This window comes from Pleurodeles waltl, chromosome 2_1, assembly GCF_031143425.1.
Source record: "Pleurodeles waltl isolate 20211129_DDA chromosome 2_1, aPleWal1.hap1.20221129, whole genome shotgun sequence".
Classification (NCBI taxonomy): Eukaryota; Metazoa; Chordata; class Amphibia; order Caudata; family Salamandridae; genus Pleurodeles; species Pleurodeles waltl.
Window position 1 is genome coordinate 632,038,721 of NC_090438.1, and position 19,901 is coordinate 632,058,621.

The 19,901-nt window shown below is 41.4% G+C and overlaps 1 protein-coding gene across 6 annotated transcripts in view; it reads right to left on the reverse strand.

Annotated features, from left to right (window-relative positions):
- Positions 1-19,901, reverse strand: part of GLI3 (GLI family zinc finger 3) — a 380,984-nt gene that overhangs the window by 336,370 nt on the left and 24,713 nt on the right. For 5 of the 6 annotated variants that reach the window (XM_069215944.1, XM_069215967.1, XM_069215953.1 and 2 more), the window contains exon 2: positions 11,778-11,940. In XM_069215944.1, coding sequence (XP_069072045.1) covers positions 11,778-11,901 — 124 coding nt within the window. In that variant the 5' untranslated portion in view covers positions 11,902-11,940. Of the gene's footprint in view, positions 1-11,777; positions 11,941-12,040; positions 12,062-19,901 lie in introns of those variants that run through there. The other variant, XM_069215960.1, reaches the window with a different exon arrangement.

Below are 19,901 nucleotides of genomic sequence, written 5' to 3' on the forward strand. Positions count from 1 at the left end.
TACAGGCAAAACAGGATGATTTTCTGCCATAGGCCGATTCTCTGCTATATAAAATGAAATACTGGACTTGTGTGAAGGTAGGAGGCTCACGTGGAGTGTGCCGAATCAGATTTGTTTTGTGAGGGCAGTAATCTACCAACCGATCTGTACTACCAAGTCTGTATTTCTTTCTCGGGTACGCACAATGGTAGTCTGGTTAAGATATCAGCTGTAAACTCACTAGGATGCACCCTACTGAAGATAGAAGACTTTAGGAGCATCACAGGTGCTTGGGATGCAAAATCATGCTCAAAATTGGGTTATGGGTGACATATTGTCAGTTATAACATTATCCAACATCATCAGCCACCCCAACAGCAGCACCCACATATCCTCATCTACCGGAAAATCTACATGTCCATCTGACTTAAAAGATGCTAAGTAACTGGCAAACCTTTCAAGAGGCCTTAATGTTTACACCACACCTCAATGATTAATCCACCCATACAAGAGTACGAAGACAATAAAAAATCAATTTCTCATCATCACAAGATGAGCTACATGGAAAGTCAATGGATCTCCAAAAGCATTTGAAGGCCAATCAGATGGCAGTATGCACACAATACACATCCCCATAACACAACCTCTATTCATAGCTGTCCTATTTACTCGTTCAAATTGTCCTTTGCCGCAGGCATTGTTAAAGTTGGTTTTGTTTATTATGCTGGTGTATCTGCGAATAATGGGGCACAGAATAGACGAAATTGACAGCACCGGCTATATAGTAATAAACACTACAAACTGATTTATCTTTTGCCTTGCCTTATGTTTCTTATTAGAACTTAAAGTTTAATCTATCTTGCTTACATTTGACCCACAGACATTTGCAGCATTTACAGCAAATGAGTAGGGTATCTTAATAGCAAATAGAAAAAAGAAAACGTGGGGCTTTTGTGGCGTGAAACTGAAAGATCCTCCTACAGGCTGCGTCTATAAAAGGTCAACAGAATTCGAGTTGAGTTTGTCACCTGAAGAGTTGAAGTGTACAGTCAAAGAACAGCATGAGGCATCTGAGTATTTAAAGGGCTGCAAAGGTTCTAAGCGTCACTACCTGGATTCCTGGACTTTACAATAGTTGGCTATCACCATGCTCACAACAACACTTCCTAAAAAAACTCTCCACACACTAACCTCCAGTGGAACATAGAGGACTGCACACCCGACATACTTCAAAACGATCTCATCACGAGCTGAATCATAATATGAGTATGTGGCGATTGCCTTAAGTAAAATTAGGCCATTTCCCTGCAGGTCTATATACATTAAAGGTCAATAAGGCTGGAGGAGAGTCAGTCACATGTCTGGTTAAATTGATTATTGTTTCCATGGCAAGTAAGAGCAAAGAGAGATTTGAAGAAGCCCTGAAACAATTAACCAGAAAAAGCAACAAGCCGTAAACAAAACACTTCTGAAGGAAGTCTATAAAAACATTCACATTTCTCATATGAATAAGTTCAGTCCAAAACTACTAACTCAGCGGAAAATACTTCTGTGCGCTGCGGGTCCTTGACAGTTGAAACAGTAGGTGACCCAGTAGTAATTTAGGGAGCAAGCCAATCACATAACATACCGGAAATGCACACACAACAGACATAAAGCAGAATTCAATGATGAAAACAATAACTACAATCAAAGTATGAAACTGACATTTGGGAGAAACAGCAAGCATGGGAAGGCTTGAAAGCCCAGTAGAGTTTTCATTGTATTAGGAAGAGCAAGGGAATCAACAGATAAAATTGTTAGCTAATTATTATCTTTGGCACAAGTTCCATGTGTTAGGAATCAGCAGCTAAGTAACACAAGCTTACCTAATTTCTAAACAAATAAAACACCAACTACACAATCAAAGATAAAACACTGTCCTGGAAATGGCATTTTGATCGCTTGTATAGCAAGTTCAATCTGTACTTCGCACCAGATAACGTCCAGACAATCTATGGACTAAGGGAAAAATGCGCATATCTTTGAGCCACTTATGGACGAGTACAGAGATTTATAGTAGTTGTATTTTTTAATGGCAAAGAAAAGGAAACAACAATGCCACGCGGATGAAACTTTGTAATTATGAGAGACTTTACTGCTGAATATTAATACCAACAATGTCGTGGTACAAGAATAATGATGACAGGATATCAATTGACATGATATTGAAAGGTAAGTGAATGTAGGTAAGTATACATCTCCTACTCCTAACTCCACATCTACGTAACCTGAAGACATATGTCTTGCATAGGTACATATATGTGGAGTTAGGTATAGAAAATCTAGACTGTCAATATTTTATTTTCGATATTCTATCCTCGATATTGTGTTCCATCAATATTGTGGTTTCTTATTCAGGGGCACATAATTACAAGCATCTCTCCCCTTCTTAATGATATAGCCATTCAGACAAGACAGTTTCTACATAGCTCCTCCAGATTGTAACCCCAACACTCATTATTCTTCCTCACTACTACAGGAAGCAGCAGCCTGGGGGGAATTGTAGAATGGGGATTGGCAGGCTAGACAGACCCACTAAGGCAGGTAATCTGCACTTTGGGAGACAACTTCAGTGGAATGTCAGAACTTTAACTTATTGTTAGCAATCAATCATTTTTAAACAATGAATTTATGACAGCATATGGACTATTGCTTACAAACCCCAGGAGATCAGAAACCAAAGGTACCAACGGCTCTCTGGAGCAATGCGAAGGCACATGCCACATCTGGCTAGTGACAATGTCAGTTATTCACTGACGAATGACTCACATTCTTGACACACGCAGAATAGATGATGAGACCTTTCGTTGTTGCCAGCCGTTCCATCTATTTTGTACCATGCCCGCTCTCAGGTTTGGAAGTCACAACACTTGGCGTCCTCCATGTAAAAAATTACCCTTTTCAATTACTACTTATCTTGAGGAAGATTCTCTTTTTACTGGCCTCAGAAAGCGAGGCCCTCATTAGGACGGAAAACCGCCACTCCAGTTTTCCACCTGCTGGCCCTATTACGATTTTCCTGTTGGCCCAGCTGGAAAGAGGCCACAACATTGACGCCAGCTCATAATCGAGCCAGCAGCATTGTTGCGGTGCGTCGGGTGTGACAGCATGCTCAGCGCTATTCACTGCCCATAATTCAGACAGTGAAAGGCGCAACAGGGCTGTCCTGGGGGGACCCTGCACTGCCCATGCCAAGTGCATGGGCAGTGCAGGGGCCCCATGGGGTCCCCATCTGCCATCTCTGCCAGTCTTTGCATGGCAGTGGGACCGTCATGCAAAACCCAGCAGAGAGCAGACTCGTAATCCCCAGGGCAGTGCAGCAATCGAACAGTGGCCGCTCTGCCAGGGTCGTAATGTGGAGGCTGGACCACTGCTTTGGCGGCGGTCTGACCTCCACTGCAGGTCTGGCAGTCCCCGGATGGCCGACTCGTAATGAGGGGCTGAGAGTTTTGACACGGTCTGTGGTGATAAGTTTAATGCAGCGAAAACCAATCTTTGGTCAGTCTTCATGCTGAAATTGTCATGGCGACTGATAAGGCTACATATCTGGGGGCCAGTATATCTATTCAAAATTTAAGATTTACTCTCATTTAAATACTGGAAAATGTAGGATATGATCAAACATTTGTAAGGGGGGGAATCAACGTTTACAATTCATCTTGAATTATTATCAGCAAGTTACAGCCCATGTTCCCACCTGTTTCTTTAAAACAGTGCAATCCAAAATTGCATGCAGGCCAATCAAGGTATCCTCAGAAAGATGTATTTAACCCTTTGTCATGTGGAGCAAGCAAAGCCCTCATTTTAGAAGGTTTTTTGGGCTTCTCACATAGCCTTAATTAAAGGCACCAGTGATTTAATTGTTCTTGTAATTCTTTGATATCTATCACTCCCTGATGGTTTTTTACTCATATTCGGATCTCAGAAACTTTGAAGAAAGGCCTTCTTAAATTTCATTTGTGAATTGAACTGTATAGACCGAATTTGGAATGCTTTCAGAATTCTCCAGTTGTCCCTTATTGGGCGACCAACTCTGATTCATTTTATACAGAACACACCTGGGGATTATTGCAGGTAAATATTAAGTACCATCTGAGATTTTTTCAGTCTGGATGAAACCATCTGCCATTTCATAAGCTATAGGTGATTACTGGATCCCGGCTCACCTTTCTCAACTACCTTCTTTCTTCTTAAAAGTTGATACAAAAAGCTACATGAAACAACCAGTTGACATGAAATTAATTTGCAGAGGAATTCTCAGATAATTAAATTACAAAGTGATAAGGTAATCTGGGGGAAACCGAGAATACTCCTAAGAAAAACCCAGCTGCTACTATTACTGTGGGCAAGGGAGGACGATGCATGATAACACATCTGGTAAGGTCACTGGTTCTAGAACATAAGAACTTCAGAGCTGTGAAATATAAAGAACAGCATTCCGTGCACAACCATCTAGGGCAGCGGTTCCCAACCTGTGGTCTGTGGACATGACACATTCCCATGGGTCCTCAGGCACTGCAAGGCCTAGGCTGGCAGTAAGGCACTTCTCCAGGTGGGGCCTCTCGACAGAAACACGCAAGTGTTCTTATATTTGTTACTTCATTTGTGAAGCAGTTTTAAAAGCACTGCTAAGTTCCTTGTATATCCAGCACATTTTGGGCAAAAATAAAAGTGTCAACATAACTCTGGTGATTATTGTACCTGCTGGAGAGAAACAGGAGTTTTGACTAGTGGCAGTTTTGGCTCATCTAAGGTAGCACAGATGGTTAATAAGCCTGTTGCAAAGAACATGTATAATGCATATTAAATAACAGTATTTTCTGTGCCTAACAGTAGTTACTGTTTTTGTCACTGATTCTTTTGTTACTGTGCAGTTCATAAGTTACAATCGTAAATCTAACACAGTGAGCTAGGAATCAGTGAGCTATGCTACCATCAAAGAGCCGCATGCCCACTGCATGGTGCAGGTTAGAAAGTTATGTTTTTTCCCCATTCATTAGCCTGCTGCTGCTAAAAAGATTGTTTGTGTATAAATAAATGTTTATTATTAAAGTCAATGCTAATCACTGTGTTATGTTCTGAATCAGAGTCTGTGCTTCTCCAGACCAAGCACTATTAAAAAATGCCTACCAGTATGGATGACATGTGAATCCTACACCTTGTAGTCCCCCTTTGCCTTATATACAATTTTCTATGCACTGATTTACACACAGATGACTCAATGTCTCTGTATGTGTGTGATGTAAAGTGCTCTGACACACTACAATGATATGAGAGGTGCTATAAAGCAAATGAAATACACGTGACAGAGGGGCTATGGAGAGATGAGAGGTACTTAAGGTTTTACTTCCTTTCACCACCACATATTTATGTGAAAAAGCATTCTCAGATCTTTAGTACCTAAAAAATAAATACAGAAATTGCTTGTGAAATGCAGATTCTGACCTGAGGATTCAACTTTCCGAAATAAGACCAAACATTGAAAAGTTAGTCGCCGAGATGCAGCACCAACCTTCCCATTAAAAATGTTCAACTTCTGCATATTTTTCAATATAATATAATGATATCTTTAGTAATTTGAATATTTGGGGTGTGTACTTGTTTGTGTATGTTTTGTGAAGTATCTATTTCATGTTTGAAATTTTAATCATACAAATTGTTTGGAGGACCCCAACTTCCAGATGTGATTCAGTGGGGATCCTCAGGAGTCAATTTCACCCATAAAAGGCTGAAAAGAATTGGCTGGGCTGATACATTTATTATTCATAGCCTGGATGTGATGGTGCAAATGCAGACCACCCCTGTATTTTTGCGGATGCTCTCACCTACACAGGGTTTGTGAAATCATAATAATCTTTATGAGGTCACAATGTTGAGATTCAAATGTTCAGTGTTTTAAACAGCTCTTTTATTCCTAATTTATTCCAATAACACCAGCTTTGGCCTTTAATGGCCCAGTACCACCAAGACCTTCCTCCCCAATCCCACAATAAGCACTCCCTATCAACCTTCTGTATCACAACATGCAATAATACAAACATCTTCTTGGGTTAGGGGTTGTAAACCCTCAGTCATATTTTATTTTGACAAAGATATTTACGGTAAATTACACATCACTCCAATGTTACACGCAGTATCCCTTATCATTTACAGCTTCATTTAAAATATGTTGATGTCTAGCCTTAACAGAAACGCTAATACATCCGGTCAACTATCACTATCTAAACAAGTTCTTGCGTATCACAATTCAAGGGTTGTGAATGAGATCATGACTGATCTCAATGGTGTCTCCTGATCCCAGATCCACCCCTTCCGTCTATGAGAACTGGGGTGGGTCCCTCATTAAAGGGAGGATCCACCCCCGCAACCCTCCTCAGGGCACACTGCGTGTAGGGAGCCTGCCGGCCTGCCAGTATAGCTATCTCAGGCACCCCGTCAACCGCTCAGACCTTCGGCAAGGGCCGTGCTATCTCTGCAACCAATGTGCATGTGCAGGTGGTTGGCCATAAGGACCAGAAGCCAGCGATCGTTCGCAAACCCCGTGCCTCTGGATGTTTAATTCGATTCCCTACCAGCACCCCTTGGAGGGCCTGGTGACATCGCTGTTATGCTTAAGTAAGGAAAGGTATGCCGAATTGACTCACCAATCATGATCTCAGCCTGCCAAAATATACACCTTATAAAATACAACATTGAGAAGGAAATCAGGTTAGCAAGACAGTTAGAAAACACAAGATATGCTCTCCCAAAAAACATTAGCGTCCTACCTGTCTGGAAACTAAAAAGTCGGTTAGCGTAAGAAGTCATCAAAGACAACACCCAAGAACACAAGAACAGAATAGAACTCTATTTCTATGGGGAGGTTTGACAAAAAATTGTCAGCGTGCGTCGGGGTGGCAGCGTATTAGGCAAGGCAGCGAGCAGGAGCAAAAGATCCGATCACTGCCTGGCTGCCCATTTTATGGGCGGTGCCGACGTATGGGAATCGTCAGTGTGACCCAGAAGCACTCGGCGTGCCTCTGGTGTCACGCTGCACCAGACCCTATAGCTGTGCTCCTTACAGAGGGGTCAGAGGCACATTATACCCCTCACCCGGCAATCGCCCAGCGCGACCCGCCACATATGCGGCTCCTCCGATATGGGTGAGCTTGATGCATTTTGTTTGCATTTTCTTTGCTGTGCGATCTTCAAGATAGCACTTTTCAACTTATATCAGGATACAGTCTTTGCTTTATTTTTTCTTATGAAGAACCCGGAAGGGACTCCATAAATTCCTGCACTATTCTTTGTGCTCTAATCTTGCATTTAATCTGGGAAGAGGAGCCCTTCCTGCTTCCCATTGTTATACTTCTCTTTCAGCACAAGCAGAGAATGAGTGTGGCTCTTTCCTTTGGATACCAAGCCCTAGAAATATATATACATTATAAAATTTGCAACACTATGAATTCCCTTCATGTGTGAGGGAGGATGTTACAGGGTTTAATTCCTACCAGGGGGAAACAATTACCTTTTTGTATTTTGCTATCATTTATTTTTAGGTTTTGATACAATCAGGGACCTCAATCTATGGTTTAGTAATAGACTCTATCATGACACAGCGATGTGTAAGCCTCAAATCTTCCCCATCACCCATCCACCTCCCCATGTGGTTTCTGTAGTGACAGTACAGGTTGTCTTTTACTTCTAAAATGTGGGACAGCATCAGTTACCTCTTCAGACCTACCACTTCCATGTCCCTTTGGCTCAAGATACCACACAGGGCCAGTGGAAGGCATTTTCAGCTTGGGGTAAATATGCACATATCAGCTTAGTTTGCATTTGCATGTAGTTAAATAATGACACTCTTTGTTCTTTTTTTCCTGTTCTTACATCCTGTTTAGAAAGACACAACTGAATTTTCCCAACTCACCACTAGGTCCCCTACCTGTGCATCAGTGCAACGTTCTCTGTGGCATGGGTACGCTCGCAGTCAGAGAGGCATAGCCAGTCTGATAGAGTACAACACATGTACCTCTGGGCTCACCTGCTTTCACCATTACTGCACTTTCTTTTTTTGAATCCCGTCCCTTATTTCCTCACTTGTTAAATTGACTGGATGTTCCTACCTTTGATGATTACAATTTCAACTTAAGATGTTATATGTGTGGTTGAAACTCAAGTGAAACTCTTTATGTGCTAACTGTAGGTACAAGTCAAAAAATGTCTTCCTGTGTCCTTATGCTTTTTGTGTTCTTCCCCTTCTTCCTAGCCCTCAATATACCAGTCCTTTTTTGGAATTTTGACCGGGTCCCACTGTTTCTGCCAACTTGTTCTCAAATGCAGTAAAGTTTTACCATTTCCTGCAATCTTTCAGAAGAGGAAAAAGACACATAGATTCACTTGACTGACAATAGGGAGTGAATGGGCCATGGTGGATAAAAGCAGACTCGGTGAAAATGCAAAGTTTAGTGGTGTCCTAATTATTGACATTAGAGCTAAGGACTGTAAAATAGTGTTTACTATTTGAAAACTCTGCCTTACAGTTGTTCCCCTTACAACAGACCGTTGTTTTCAATCTGTGATGCGGTTTTAATTCATTATTACTCACATATTTTGAGTGAATTCAGTTAGAGGCACCATGAACACTTTTAACGATAACTAATTTTATCATTTTATATCTGCAGATTAATCTTATACCTCTCTATTCAGGCATTACTATTTGTGATCCATCTAGTCCTTTGTTGTGACCTGAGAAGTTTGACACTTTCAAATAGCGGGTCTCTAGTCTTGACATAAAAAGTAGACTATCCGAGCAAATGTGGGGGAAACTCCTGTATCATTTTATATTGGCTTTTTTTGTTTTACGGTAATAGTCTTCTTTCTAATCGAATGCAAACTGCAGCAGTCTCATGTTATGAGTAACTAGTGTTGTCTCTATCATTGTCCTCACCTGAGAGTGTTGCATTTCTCGCAATTGTTGAACTGTTAAATGCTGTGGCTATGATGCAACGTTTTCATGAAGATGTTGACCCTAAAGCAATAGAAATGTTCCACCTTACCCCAAAAGGCACTTGCCTAGTTACACATTCAATGAGAATCCATAAACTGAAGCAGCTCTGTGTTGAAGGTGTTTAAAAACTCTGGTTTCCTGTTTGTGTATATCTGAACACATTTCTATTTAAAGGAAGAGTGACCTAAAAACTGGAGCCATTGCTGCCCTTTGGAGATGATGGGCAGATGAGCGGGTTTGACATTTTTAAATAGAAACTTTGTATCTGGTCCATAACAGTATAAACAAATGTACAGAAGCCCAAAGAAGGCAATGTATCAGGACTCACTTCCTGCACTTGACGGCGAGGGTAGAGTGAAGAAAAGCAGAGCAGTGTGGCAAAGCACAGATGCTTTGGGAGACACTGTCTAATTGGAACCATATGGCCTAGTCCAACAATAAACATGGCATCAATCACTTTTGGAAACACACAATGTGCTTTACTATGTTCACTGTGTTTATATGGCAGAAGCACTGAGCTATGTGCCGCATCCCTGCAGAATAACATTTGGACAACATTTTCTCATGCACAGCCTTGCCTTTGGCCGATTACAGATTTGATAAATCTGGAGTAAATCAGCAGGAAATTCTTATAATGCTTTGCAATCCTCTGTACATTGGTGCTAGCCATTTGGGCAGAGTAATATTTTGCAATTCTAAAAGCTGGAACTGTGACATACTTGACCAAAGGCCTCCTTCAGAGTTACCTCTAGAAGAAGATGCTGCAAAGCAGCAGAGAACTCTTCACTCTTAAAGGTGGTATGGTTCTGGCCTGTCACCTAAGTGATGTGCATTATATTTGATTGAAAAAAGACTACATCTGGGTGCACATCAAGGGCACTGCCGTGTCCACATTAGAAACGACAGAAGTTCCAAAATGAGTGGAATTCAAAGGGTGCTGCTCACACATGACAGGTTTTGGGAGCATTATGTTGCTAGGAAGGCTTGAGTCCAGTACCTGGCAGCTGAGGATCTGATGAGCTCAGGGTACTCAGACATGAAGGATGGATCCCACCAAATTGGTGAGAAAGAACGGGTTTTTGGGGAGCTGCGGCCCTCATGAAAAGAATAAGGAAATACAAGATTCAAGAACTTTTTTAGTGAACATGATACATGTCACTGCCAAGCTGATACTAAAGTACAAATAATACAAACTCATAACTATTTTTAAATGTGTTCTACGCATTGACTAAATCCTTGAAAAATATTGCACAAGTTTGTCAGAAAATGTGGCTGTGCTAGCTCTGCTTTCCGCACAGATGTGCTATGGCAGGTCCACCTTACAGTTAATACTCCAGCTTCCCTGGCCACTCCATCCTTCCCAACCCAGAACACGCAGACATCACTTGACACTATCACTGTTCCAAGTAGTTGCAACAAAGAGGGAAGATACAGCGAAAGAGTTGTTTTGACCTCTTGAACTTTGCTGTGTGTTATTCGTATGCGGGCTTAGTGATGTGAATGTATATGTTTTTCCCAAATAAACCTATACTATTATAGATAAAGCATTATACGTATCATTATTTAATGACTGCAGGAATAAGTGCCCCTTTTATGGCAACAATACTGCCACCTTTCTCTTGTGGTGGGCAGCCATGTTGTAACTGTGGAAAGTAACTAATGATCAACACGCTTTGTGACATAACCTTATCAACTCCCCTCCCCCCATTCCCCAGCACTGTAGAAATATGTTTTTTTTTTTTTTTTGTAAAACTAGAATTATCGTCATCTGTGTTCTTTTGTAGGCCTGCATATAAACATTTTGATTTTCTGAATCCTTGCACAATTTTCTCTGGATGCCTTCTGGTGATTGCGCATGTTTATTACATATCAGAGAAAAATAACATGTTTCTAAACAAATCCAGCTCTACGGCCCATATTATTAAACTTCACACATGCCACAAATGTAGCAAGCATTGTCTGCATCCTTTTTCTTGTAAGCATTAGTGGGAACACAAGAAAAGTATTTCGCTCCGTTCCATAATGCATATAAAGTCTTACAGAAGAGCAAAAATAAAGAAAATGGATTAGGAAATCAATCAAGTAAATATCTGAATGGCCGTTTCCATGCTAATTTATACTAAAAGTGATCAAATACATATGGCTAATCGTAGTTTGTAATTTCACAGATCGGCTAAAAAGCGACGGAAGGAATTAGTCCTGGAATTGTCGAAATATGTCCCAAATTTAGCCCAACTGTCACTATTTCGAAAACATGGGAAAAGAAGCGTGCAAAAATACAGCAAAATCAATTTGCTCCAGGTTTTAGACTGAAGGAGAAGATTAATCAGCACATAGGCTGCAGCTATGGTGCATGATGCATTTCCTGCATGATTTTTTCCTCTGGTACAAAATAGTATGTAACCTGGTAGAAGTATGTTAGGCATAGAGCTACCTAATCCCTCTCCAGCTCACACAGGGAAATGAAAAATGCCCTGGATGCCTGCATTACTAACCGAGTTGAACGCCAAAATTCCAAAACAAACCGCTATGGGGATACATTTCACAAGGAGTTTCAATCAGGCAAACACGGATGTTTAAAGAAAATTCGTGTTTGAAACAAGCGCGAGGATTACTTGCTTTACCTAAAACCCTAACAGAATTGTTTTGGCCTTTCTTCACCTAGGACAAACAATGACCCAGGTGCAAATGCTCAACGCAGAAAGAATGCAGCAAACAGAAAATGACTCCATGTTCTGCTGCTTGTAAATCCCCCCTGGTTACTCACCATTTGAGGTTGTGCTGGAGGCGACGGCCTTCTCGCTGACATCTGTTCGACTGGAGCCTTTCACGATGGAATTCGCAACTTTTTTCTTCTCGGTCGGGGAAGCGCTATGGGAGTGAGCTTCCATGACGGCTTCTCATAACTTCAGCTCCCTTGATCCGGATACCTGAATGAAAGGAGAGAGGCGTGAAGTTCAAACGTCATTAAATAAACAGCAAACAGTAAAACTGCGCCACAGGGTGTCGTACTCCGCAGCCGGCACTAACCAGAGCAAGCAGCGCCTGCGTCGCTACACCAGTGGAAATATTAAGACCTGAGGGGCTCCTAGCACCAAAGGCCGTACCAAGACGACGTGCACACGTGCAACCACGCGCCGCAGGAAGTAGCGCAGCCATCTTTGTAAACTATCGAATTATCAGCAGTGCATCTGGTATCGTTTTAACTTCGCACGAGAATACCTCTCCATGCTTCCTTGCTGTGCTGTGTTCAGTGCTTGCTGCGAACCAGCAGTGTTAGCGCATGCGCGGCTCACAACACAGTTGCTTTAAAAAACTGCCTCATAACTAACATCCCACTGTCTGAGCTCACTTGTTCACATTGCGGTGATAGTGCCCCTGTGGTCATATTGGGGACATTTGAACTTGTAGAAAACAGTCCAAATCCATTCATGACATGTTTTCTACTTTGACAGAGCGCCTCCCCAGTTGGGAGGCGTGGCGTTTAGGACCCAGGGCCACCGCGGGCCCCGGCCTCATACGCCCATCCAGCATTGCTGTGGGGTGACTTCCGCCCGCCCATCTCGCAAGACGGGCAGGGCAGAAGCATTTGTCTCGAGGATCGGGGGCTGGCACGCACGGAACGTGTCACATCCGATCCGCGCTGCATCCCTGGGGTGTATATATGTACCCCCCGAGTGGATTCCTCCTTTCTGGTGGATGCGGAGCAGGGGGTAGGGTGCAGACTGGTGCATTTACCCACTCTCCCATCCCTTAGATATAGGCTGTAGCCTGAGTGTAGGTTGCGTGACAGGAGATACTAAATGCACCTTAAACAACTGAGGTGTACTCAAAGCAGGGTACAGTGGATAACAACAGAGATAACAACAAGGGTAGGATCCTGCAGGCCTGAACCAACTGACAGATGTACACACCAGCTTGGGGGCTAGGGTGCCCAGGTCGATGGGGGGGCATGGGGCGCCCGCTCCTGACCACCCTGTTGCACCCCAACGGCGGATCGGTGTTTGGGGTAGGGGGGTGGAACATGGAGCACGAGAACAAGGTACAGTGAGATTGTGGAGCTGCCCCCCCGGGGATACAGGTGAAGTATGGTTCTCCTGTGTGGTCCAACGGTGGTTCGGGACGCGGGCGGATCCCTGGTTCAAATTTTGAGTAATAACTTTGATTTACAGGGTGTGCTTTTGGTGACATATTGTTTATGAGATATGATGTGATTCATCTAATTCTGCACAGTGTTTACTAAAGGCTTGTAATCGTAATAAAAATTCTCCCAATGCAAAGACACTCGTACTCTGTCAGTTGGCATTTGGTGTGATTTTTGGGGTGGGGCCTACTCAGGGCATTCAGGTCCTAATCTTTTAGGTAATAGAGTAACATAGAAAAACCTTAAGCAAACTAAGTTAACACAAGTTATTCTATACCGAATATGTAAGAACTAGAAATACATTTCCTCCACATTTTAAAAAGTGAAAGATGGCAATAAGATTGTGGTAACATTCATTACTTCCACTTTAGATTTGGGCTTTGAAAGAACAGCTGTCATATGGAAATGTTATTTACAAAGTAAATAGAGTGGGCTTTGGGTCCACACCTTTTGACCACTGGTGTTATATAACCAATTTATTTCAGCCTTTGGCTTAAGGCTTTGCCTCTTAGCTCAACCCAGTAGTGCATTCCTCTCTCACCTAATGATAGAGGTTGATTGGGTGTATCCTGCCACCTCATGCTCACATTTAAATTCATGAGGTACTACTTTACAACAACAGTTCTCTTTATCGGAAATACACATATAAAACAAGACGGTTTCAAGGGAAGTTTTGGCACATTACAACAAGACCTATTGGCTTTGCCAATGCAAAAATAGTGAAAAACGAATTTGTTCTTAAAGTGAGGTTATCTGTGTTGAAATCTTTAGTACAACCTTTTATTATAAAAGTGTATAATGGTTGCTCCAATCCATATTACAACAGCAAAAAGTGAAAAATATAGATTTGCCTTTTTTTGCACCAGGTGCCATGTTTAATATATCAACACGTCAAGGGTAAACTAATTTGAAAATGAAACCGATTTGCATTTGTAATAATAATATAGCAAAATAATTCAACAGCACTTCATAATGAAGAAGCTCAGAGACTTGCTTTTTATACTCAACAAAGTTGTTCAAATGCATCCCACTAATGCAAATGATGTGGTAAACAAGTCTCAATGTCTATTGTATCCTGTTGTGTTTCTTTAAATTATTTTAAGCAACATTAAATGCCCACAGGTTTTTCCTATAGTAATTTATGCAAGGGTTTAAGTCTTTTTCAAAACTTTCATGGTCTGCATCTGAGAACTAAGGGCCCGATCTATCCTTCTTTGGTCACTAAACCGTCAGTGTTTTTGGGCAGTGGCTGGGTTGCGACTCCAGAATATTTTTGCATTGTGATAGATGTACTAATTCATTACCAGCATCAAAATGACCACAAGCTACGATTCACAGAATCCTGCCCATTAATTTTAATGAGGCAGCATTAGACAATGGACAATGCCACTGAAAGAGCTGCAAATGTGGGATGGAAGCCTGAGAGGGGCAGAACTCTCCAACCGTGCATTCACATTCAGAATGCAGGTTTTTTTATTTCAGTCCATAAACTGGGGCTGCAATCAAAAATTAAAATTGGTATAAGGCAAATGGCATTGATGGCACTATGCACTGGTTGTTTGAGCAACTGTGTGCTGCTCTCGTTTCCAGAGCCCAGATTTATAGACTGATGGCAGTCCTTCAATTCCACTCCACACATGGATAACGCTCCTTTCTGGGACTCGGAATAAAATCAACAGTTTGTAGCTGTAATTGTGTTAGAGAACCACTGATACATTCTATTGCAAATCACATCAGAGAGCCCATTTCACACTCCCATCCTAATTATTCGTAATGAGTCACAAAATCAGTACTGCCAGTCACAAAAACTTTGAAGACACAAAATCTACTTATAAGGGCTTCTTACTTTTGTATTTGATTTTGCAAAGCCTGCTATTTTGCTGATCACAGAATTTAAAACTCTTTTGTACATCGAGCCATAAGTCATAGGGAGACTTCGGGCCTGATTACCAGTTCGGTGGATGGTTTTGCCCGTCCGCCAAACTTCTGACTGCGAGGTTGCTGCCATAGTGGCTACAACCCACCCGGGCCCATTATGAGTTTCCCGCTAGGTCAGCGGGCGAAACCTGAGTTTCAGCCCGCTCAGGAAACACCCTACAGCATTATCTCTGGCTCTGGTAATCGAGCCGGTGGCAATGCTGTAGGATGCAGGGTGCACCAGCACCCTTGCAATGTTCACTGTCTGCAAAGCATTGCAATGGTGCTGGCCAGGCGGGGCCCTGCACCTGTTCTCCGCCAGCATTTTCATGGAGATGTTATTACCATAAAATTGCTGGTGGAGAATGAGGTTGTAATCCACAGGCCAGCACTGCGCCGGACGATTAGGACCGCCACAACTACCGGACTGCCAGAATAACGAATCCTGGTGGAGCTTGTGGTCCGACTGCAGCACGACCACCCTGGTCATAATATGGTGCTTGGACCGCCGCACTGGCAGTGGTCCGAGCTCCACCGCGAGTCTGGCCGTCAAGTGACCATCAGACTCCTAATGAGGGACTTAGTGATGAACTTTGTAGCAAAGATTTGTTAAGGGGGTGGGGCAAATTTAGAAACGCTCAACCGAAAACTCCAGTGTGACACAGCTGAGTACTCCTGTAGACAGCTCCTTCTCATAATGGCATCGAAATACCTCCTGTACTGGGAAAAACATGGGTCTTTGGTACAGAATATGGTGTAGGGAGACAATGGTAGCTGACAACTTTAGCAGTAAAGTTATTTTTTTCACAGGGACTTCAGAAACTGAAGTAAAGTGTTCTCCACAATGCACTCCATGTGGAGAAAATTCTCCTCCTGCACTCTAACAAATATTCAGGTGCTTTCCTACATTTCCAATCCTGGAAGCCCTCCAGGCTTTTGCAGAAGTAGCGTTCCATATGCTTTTAGAACAAAAAATGACAAGAGAAATGTGATTAAAACATTAAGGGATCCTAAGAGTGTCACCCACTGCCCAGTGTTACCACTAAGATCTCTCATTCCACCTCTCAAAACAATTTATTCAAATGGAACATGCCAAATCAGTTTGGTGAACAATTTTGCATACATGAGCAGAATTAAGAAATTCTTATCCTAAATTATTTTTTAAATCCATACATCCTTATTATTTGAATCAGGATTTGGAATATGCGAGCATAAATTCAATTTGTTTCACAAATAAGTGACATCTAAGAGGGCAAAGCTTTTGCTAATGAAGTGCAACATGAATAAGACATGCAGTGACACACACAGGAATACTAAAATTTCATGCAGTATTGGTGTATGAAGAAGTAACATCAGGTGTATGTAGATCAATGAACACTTGTGATCAAAATGAAATTCAAAAGCCTTAAAATCTGAAATGTTTGCATCTCCGATTTTGCAGGGAAAAGTCTATTATTGCTCAAGGAGCAATAGTATACCCATTAGAAACAATAGATACCCGAACATAAGTTTCACCAAATATATATGTACCAAAGACACTGAGGTCATGCATCACTAGGATAGGGATACTACACATCATCCATAATAGTTCATCAGCCTTTGGATCCAGAGAGCAAAGCCAAGGTCTAAACTTGTCAACCAGTTACATGCCTTGAGGCAAGCTATAAATGCAGGGTCAGGACATTTCAGTGAGATTATCATCAGAACGGGAAAACAGAGATTGTATGCTGATATAAGAAAGCACATCAAGTCACCATTTAGGTATGCATGTTCTCCTTTCTTTGGAAAAAATGAATTAATGCTACCCCAGGCGCTTACTGGATAGTATGACCAAGATATCACTTACTAGTAACACAATTTCTTTTTACACCACTTTGCAATGTTCCTTTGTTGTTTTTGTTCTTTTCACAAAGACAAACCTCCGAGGTTTGCGCTGCAGTGAATACACTTACAGCATTATAAGATCATTTAGCTGTTCATTGGTGTTAAGGTACACATCTCATGCTATCAAATTCCAAGAAATAGAAATCAACCCTTGATTTATAGTTCAACATGTCACAATCATACACTTTCTGCCTCGCTCTGCAAACATTAATGGAGCCACAGGTTTGTAATAGACCCAATTCTAATCCTTTGGGAAGGCGATAACCCTTCACTAAATATGTTTTCCTTCTTCTCTTCTGCCTCCCCTGCACAGGGATGAGATAGTGAGGCAGGTGTACCCAGACATGTATTAAAGCGGTCTTGTAGATGGAAAGAGGAAAGAAGATGACATATCTAGCTGAAATCTAGATGTTAGCAGAAAAATTGGTCTTCCCACATAAGCTACATGGCGCAGTTTCCAGCGTTGTAATCCACTGAAGAAAAATGACTTGAATGCGAAAAGTTATATATCGTTAGAATCCTCACATCATACCTAATTCATAGATTAGCAACTTAAGCCCCACTCCTGATAACAGGTGTTTGCTCAATATGGGACCTCTCCTTCGTTGAACGCTACCTTATCTTTTCAGTTCAGACTTCCTTTTACTTGTTAGTGGGTGGTGTGAATCCAGATATTTATTTGATCTAGTCTTTCAAGTGTAAGGACAACAGGAATATAGAGACTGTCACAAAGCCAATAGGAGTTGGCTTAGTCTTTTGCATATCAGGATACTAATCCAACAGGTGTCAATATCAGTACAGTTGCAATACAGTCTTGCAGAAAAACCTTCTATGCACTACTTGTTCGATGACCGAATTCAACACCAGCATTACAAAAATCTGTCAAGTCTAATTCATGACTGTTCCCTCCCCATCAAATCTTCTGTTGTGTGACAGCATTTTCTGCCCCATTCCCGCAGGAGCAAATCTGAGAGGCCATCAGCACAGCCCTGTGTCAAAAGATGGCAAGCAATTACAGACACAAAGGAATTCTTGTCTCCATTAATTCTAACTGATGCTTCCTCATCATGTCTCTTAAACCAGTTTACATTCCTTAATTTGGCAAAACCATCATAGCATTGTAACCAAAAGAAGCACCATACAGTCCTATCTGATTTAGCTCTTCGAACATAGTCAAATAATGGAATTCCTGTGCCTTCCAAAGAGCTGTTTTTTATCCTGACTTCCAAATACATGAACATGTGAGCATAGGTGGTTCAGCCATAAGAAACACATTAATGTTTTTCTGGGAACTATGCTGTTCTTCAAAAGGCTGCCAAACTAAAACTCTTATCAACTACAGGATTGTGACTACAAGGGACATTTTTTATTCAGCACCTCATATGTGTTCATTAATTGCCCATCGATATCATTAGTGGCACTTTTAACGAAAATAAAAACATTTCCACCTCAACAGCACATCCTTCACGCCTCGCCAACGTACAAAATAACCATTCAGGACAGTTCGGTTCTGAACAGTGGACAACAACGCTCCACAGATGAATGGACCAAATAGCAAAGACCTAAGAAGCATACGCCAATAAACACAATGTAATACACACATCCATGACAGAATCTAGGCAGTCACTGTGCAATAAGAACCATTACAAAGCAATACATTACTCAGCCATCCATAGCAGGCCACTTTCCAATATGATTCCTTACTAAACAATAGCAATCACAACAGAACACAATGGCCTCAAATCACCCTGAGTCCTGTCCAAGACGGTAATGGGTATCCAAATTTTGAATGAAGAAGAAGACCGTGCAAATGATAGAAATGCGACCTATACATGTTTGTAACAATCTACTGTAAGTAATATAACATGACAATTTAGAACTGAGTTTTGAAGTGACACTAACTTAGTAAAGGATATAGACTAATTTAAAGTCATAAACACTTACTTCTTTATCAAATCCTGAATGTTCGCAAGGTATTCTTAAAGTCCATAGTAAGCAAAACAAAAAAAAGAAAAAAGATATTAGATCCTGAAGGGAAACACTGCTATCCAGAGACAGTAGGCTAGGTGCAGAAGCTGCAGGACTTTGTGTATACCTTGGAGTGCACAACAAGGGAGTATAGACATAGAAGGGCAAGCTGAAAAAGATTAAGTGTACATGTGCTTTCACTCATAGTAAAAGATCCGTCGTACACTTATCTGCATCAGCGGCATAGACGTGCGCAGTACACATACATGAGATGTAAAGAGACATTACTGTGTGCCCACACCAACAATACTAGCAGCACTGGAGGTACAGAAGAGATAGGGGGGCAGGAACAAGAATGTTCTTCCTCATTTATACTGGAGACAAGGTAGAGATGATCACTAAGGAGAAGATGGTTTGGAATTTACATTCATAAGGGGGATCCAGAGAGGAAGGATGGTTGTTGGTAACTTGGTGAGTTATTTATTATTATTATTAACATTATCATCATCATCATCGAGATTTTACACTACAAAACCATATATTTTGTAGACATATATTTCATAGACAAGATAAACCATCTGCATAGCCAACGAGTGATAAAATCATATATTTTTAAAAGCCTGCATAGTGAAAAAAACTTGTGTACAACTTTCTGTTGATATATGTAACATAATTTACAGAATTTTGCCTATGTCTATATCCAGTGAAATAACACACTGTTGAAGCATTACCTATAACACTTTGCAGCTGCCAGATTCCAGAGAGACAAGCTTATATCATCCAGTTATAAAACAGACACATTTAGACAAAGGTGAATGGCATGACAAGAAGCTTAGTTTTTTGGGATCTGCACTGACATAAAGCGATTTTAGAAAATTAATTGCATAGCGAACTATTGTAAGTATTATTGTCCCACAATGCTCCGGAACTCCTGTGCGTACACTGCATAGTTACTGTTGTAGATTCCACTTTATGACT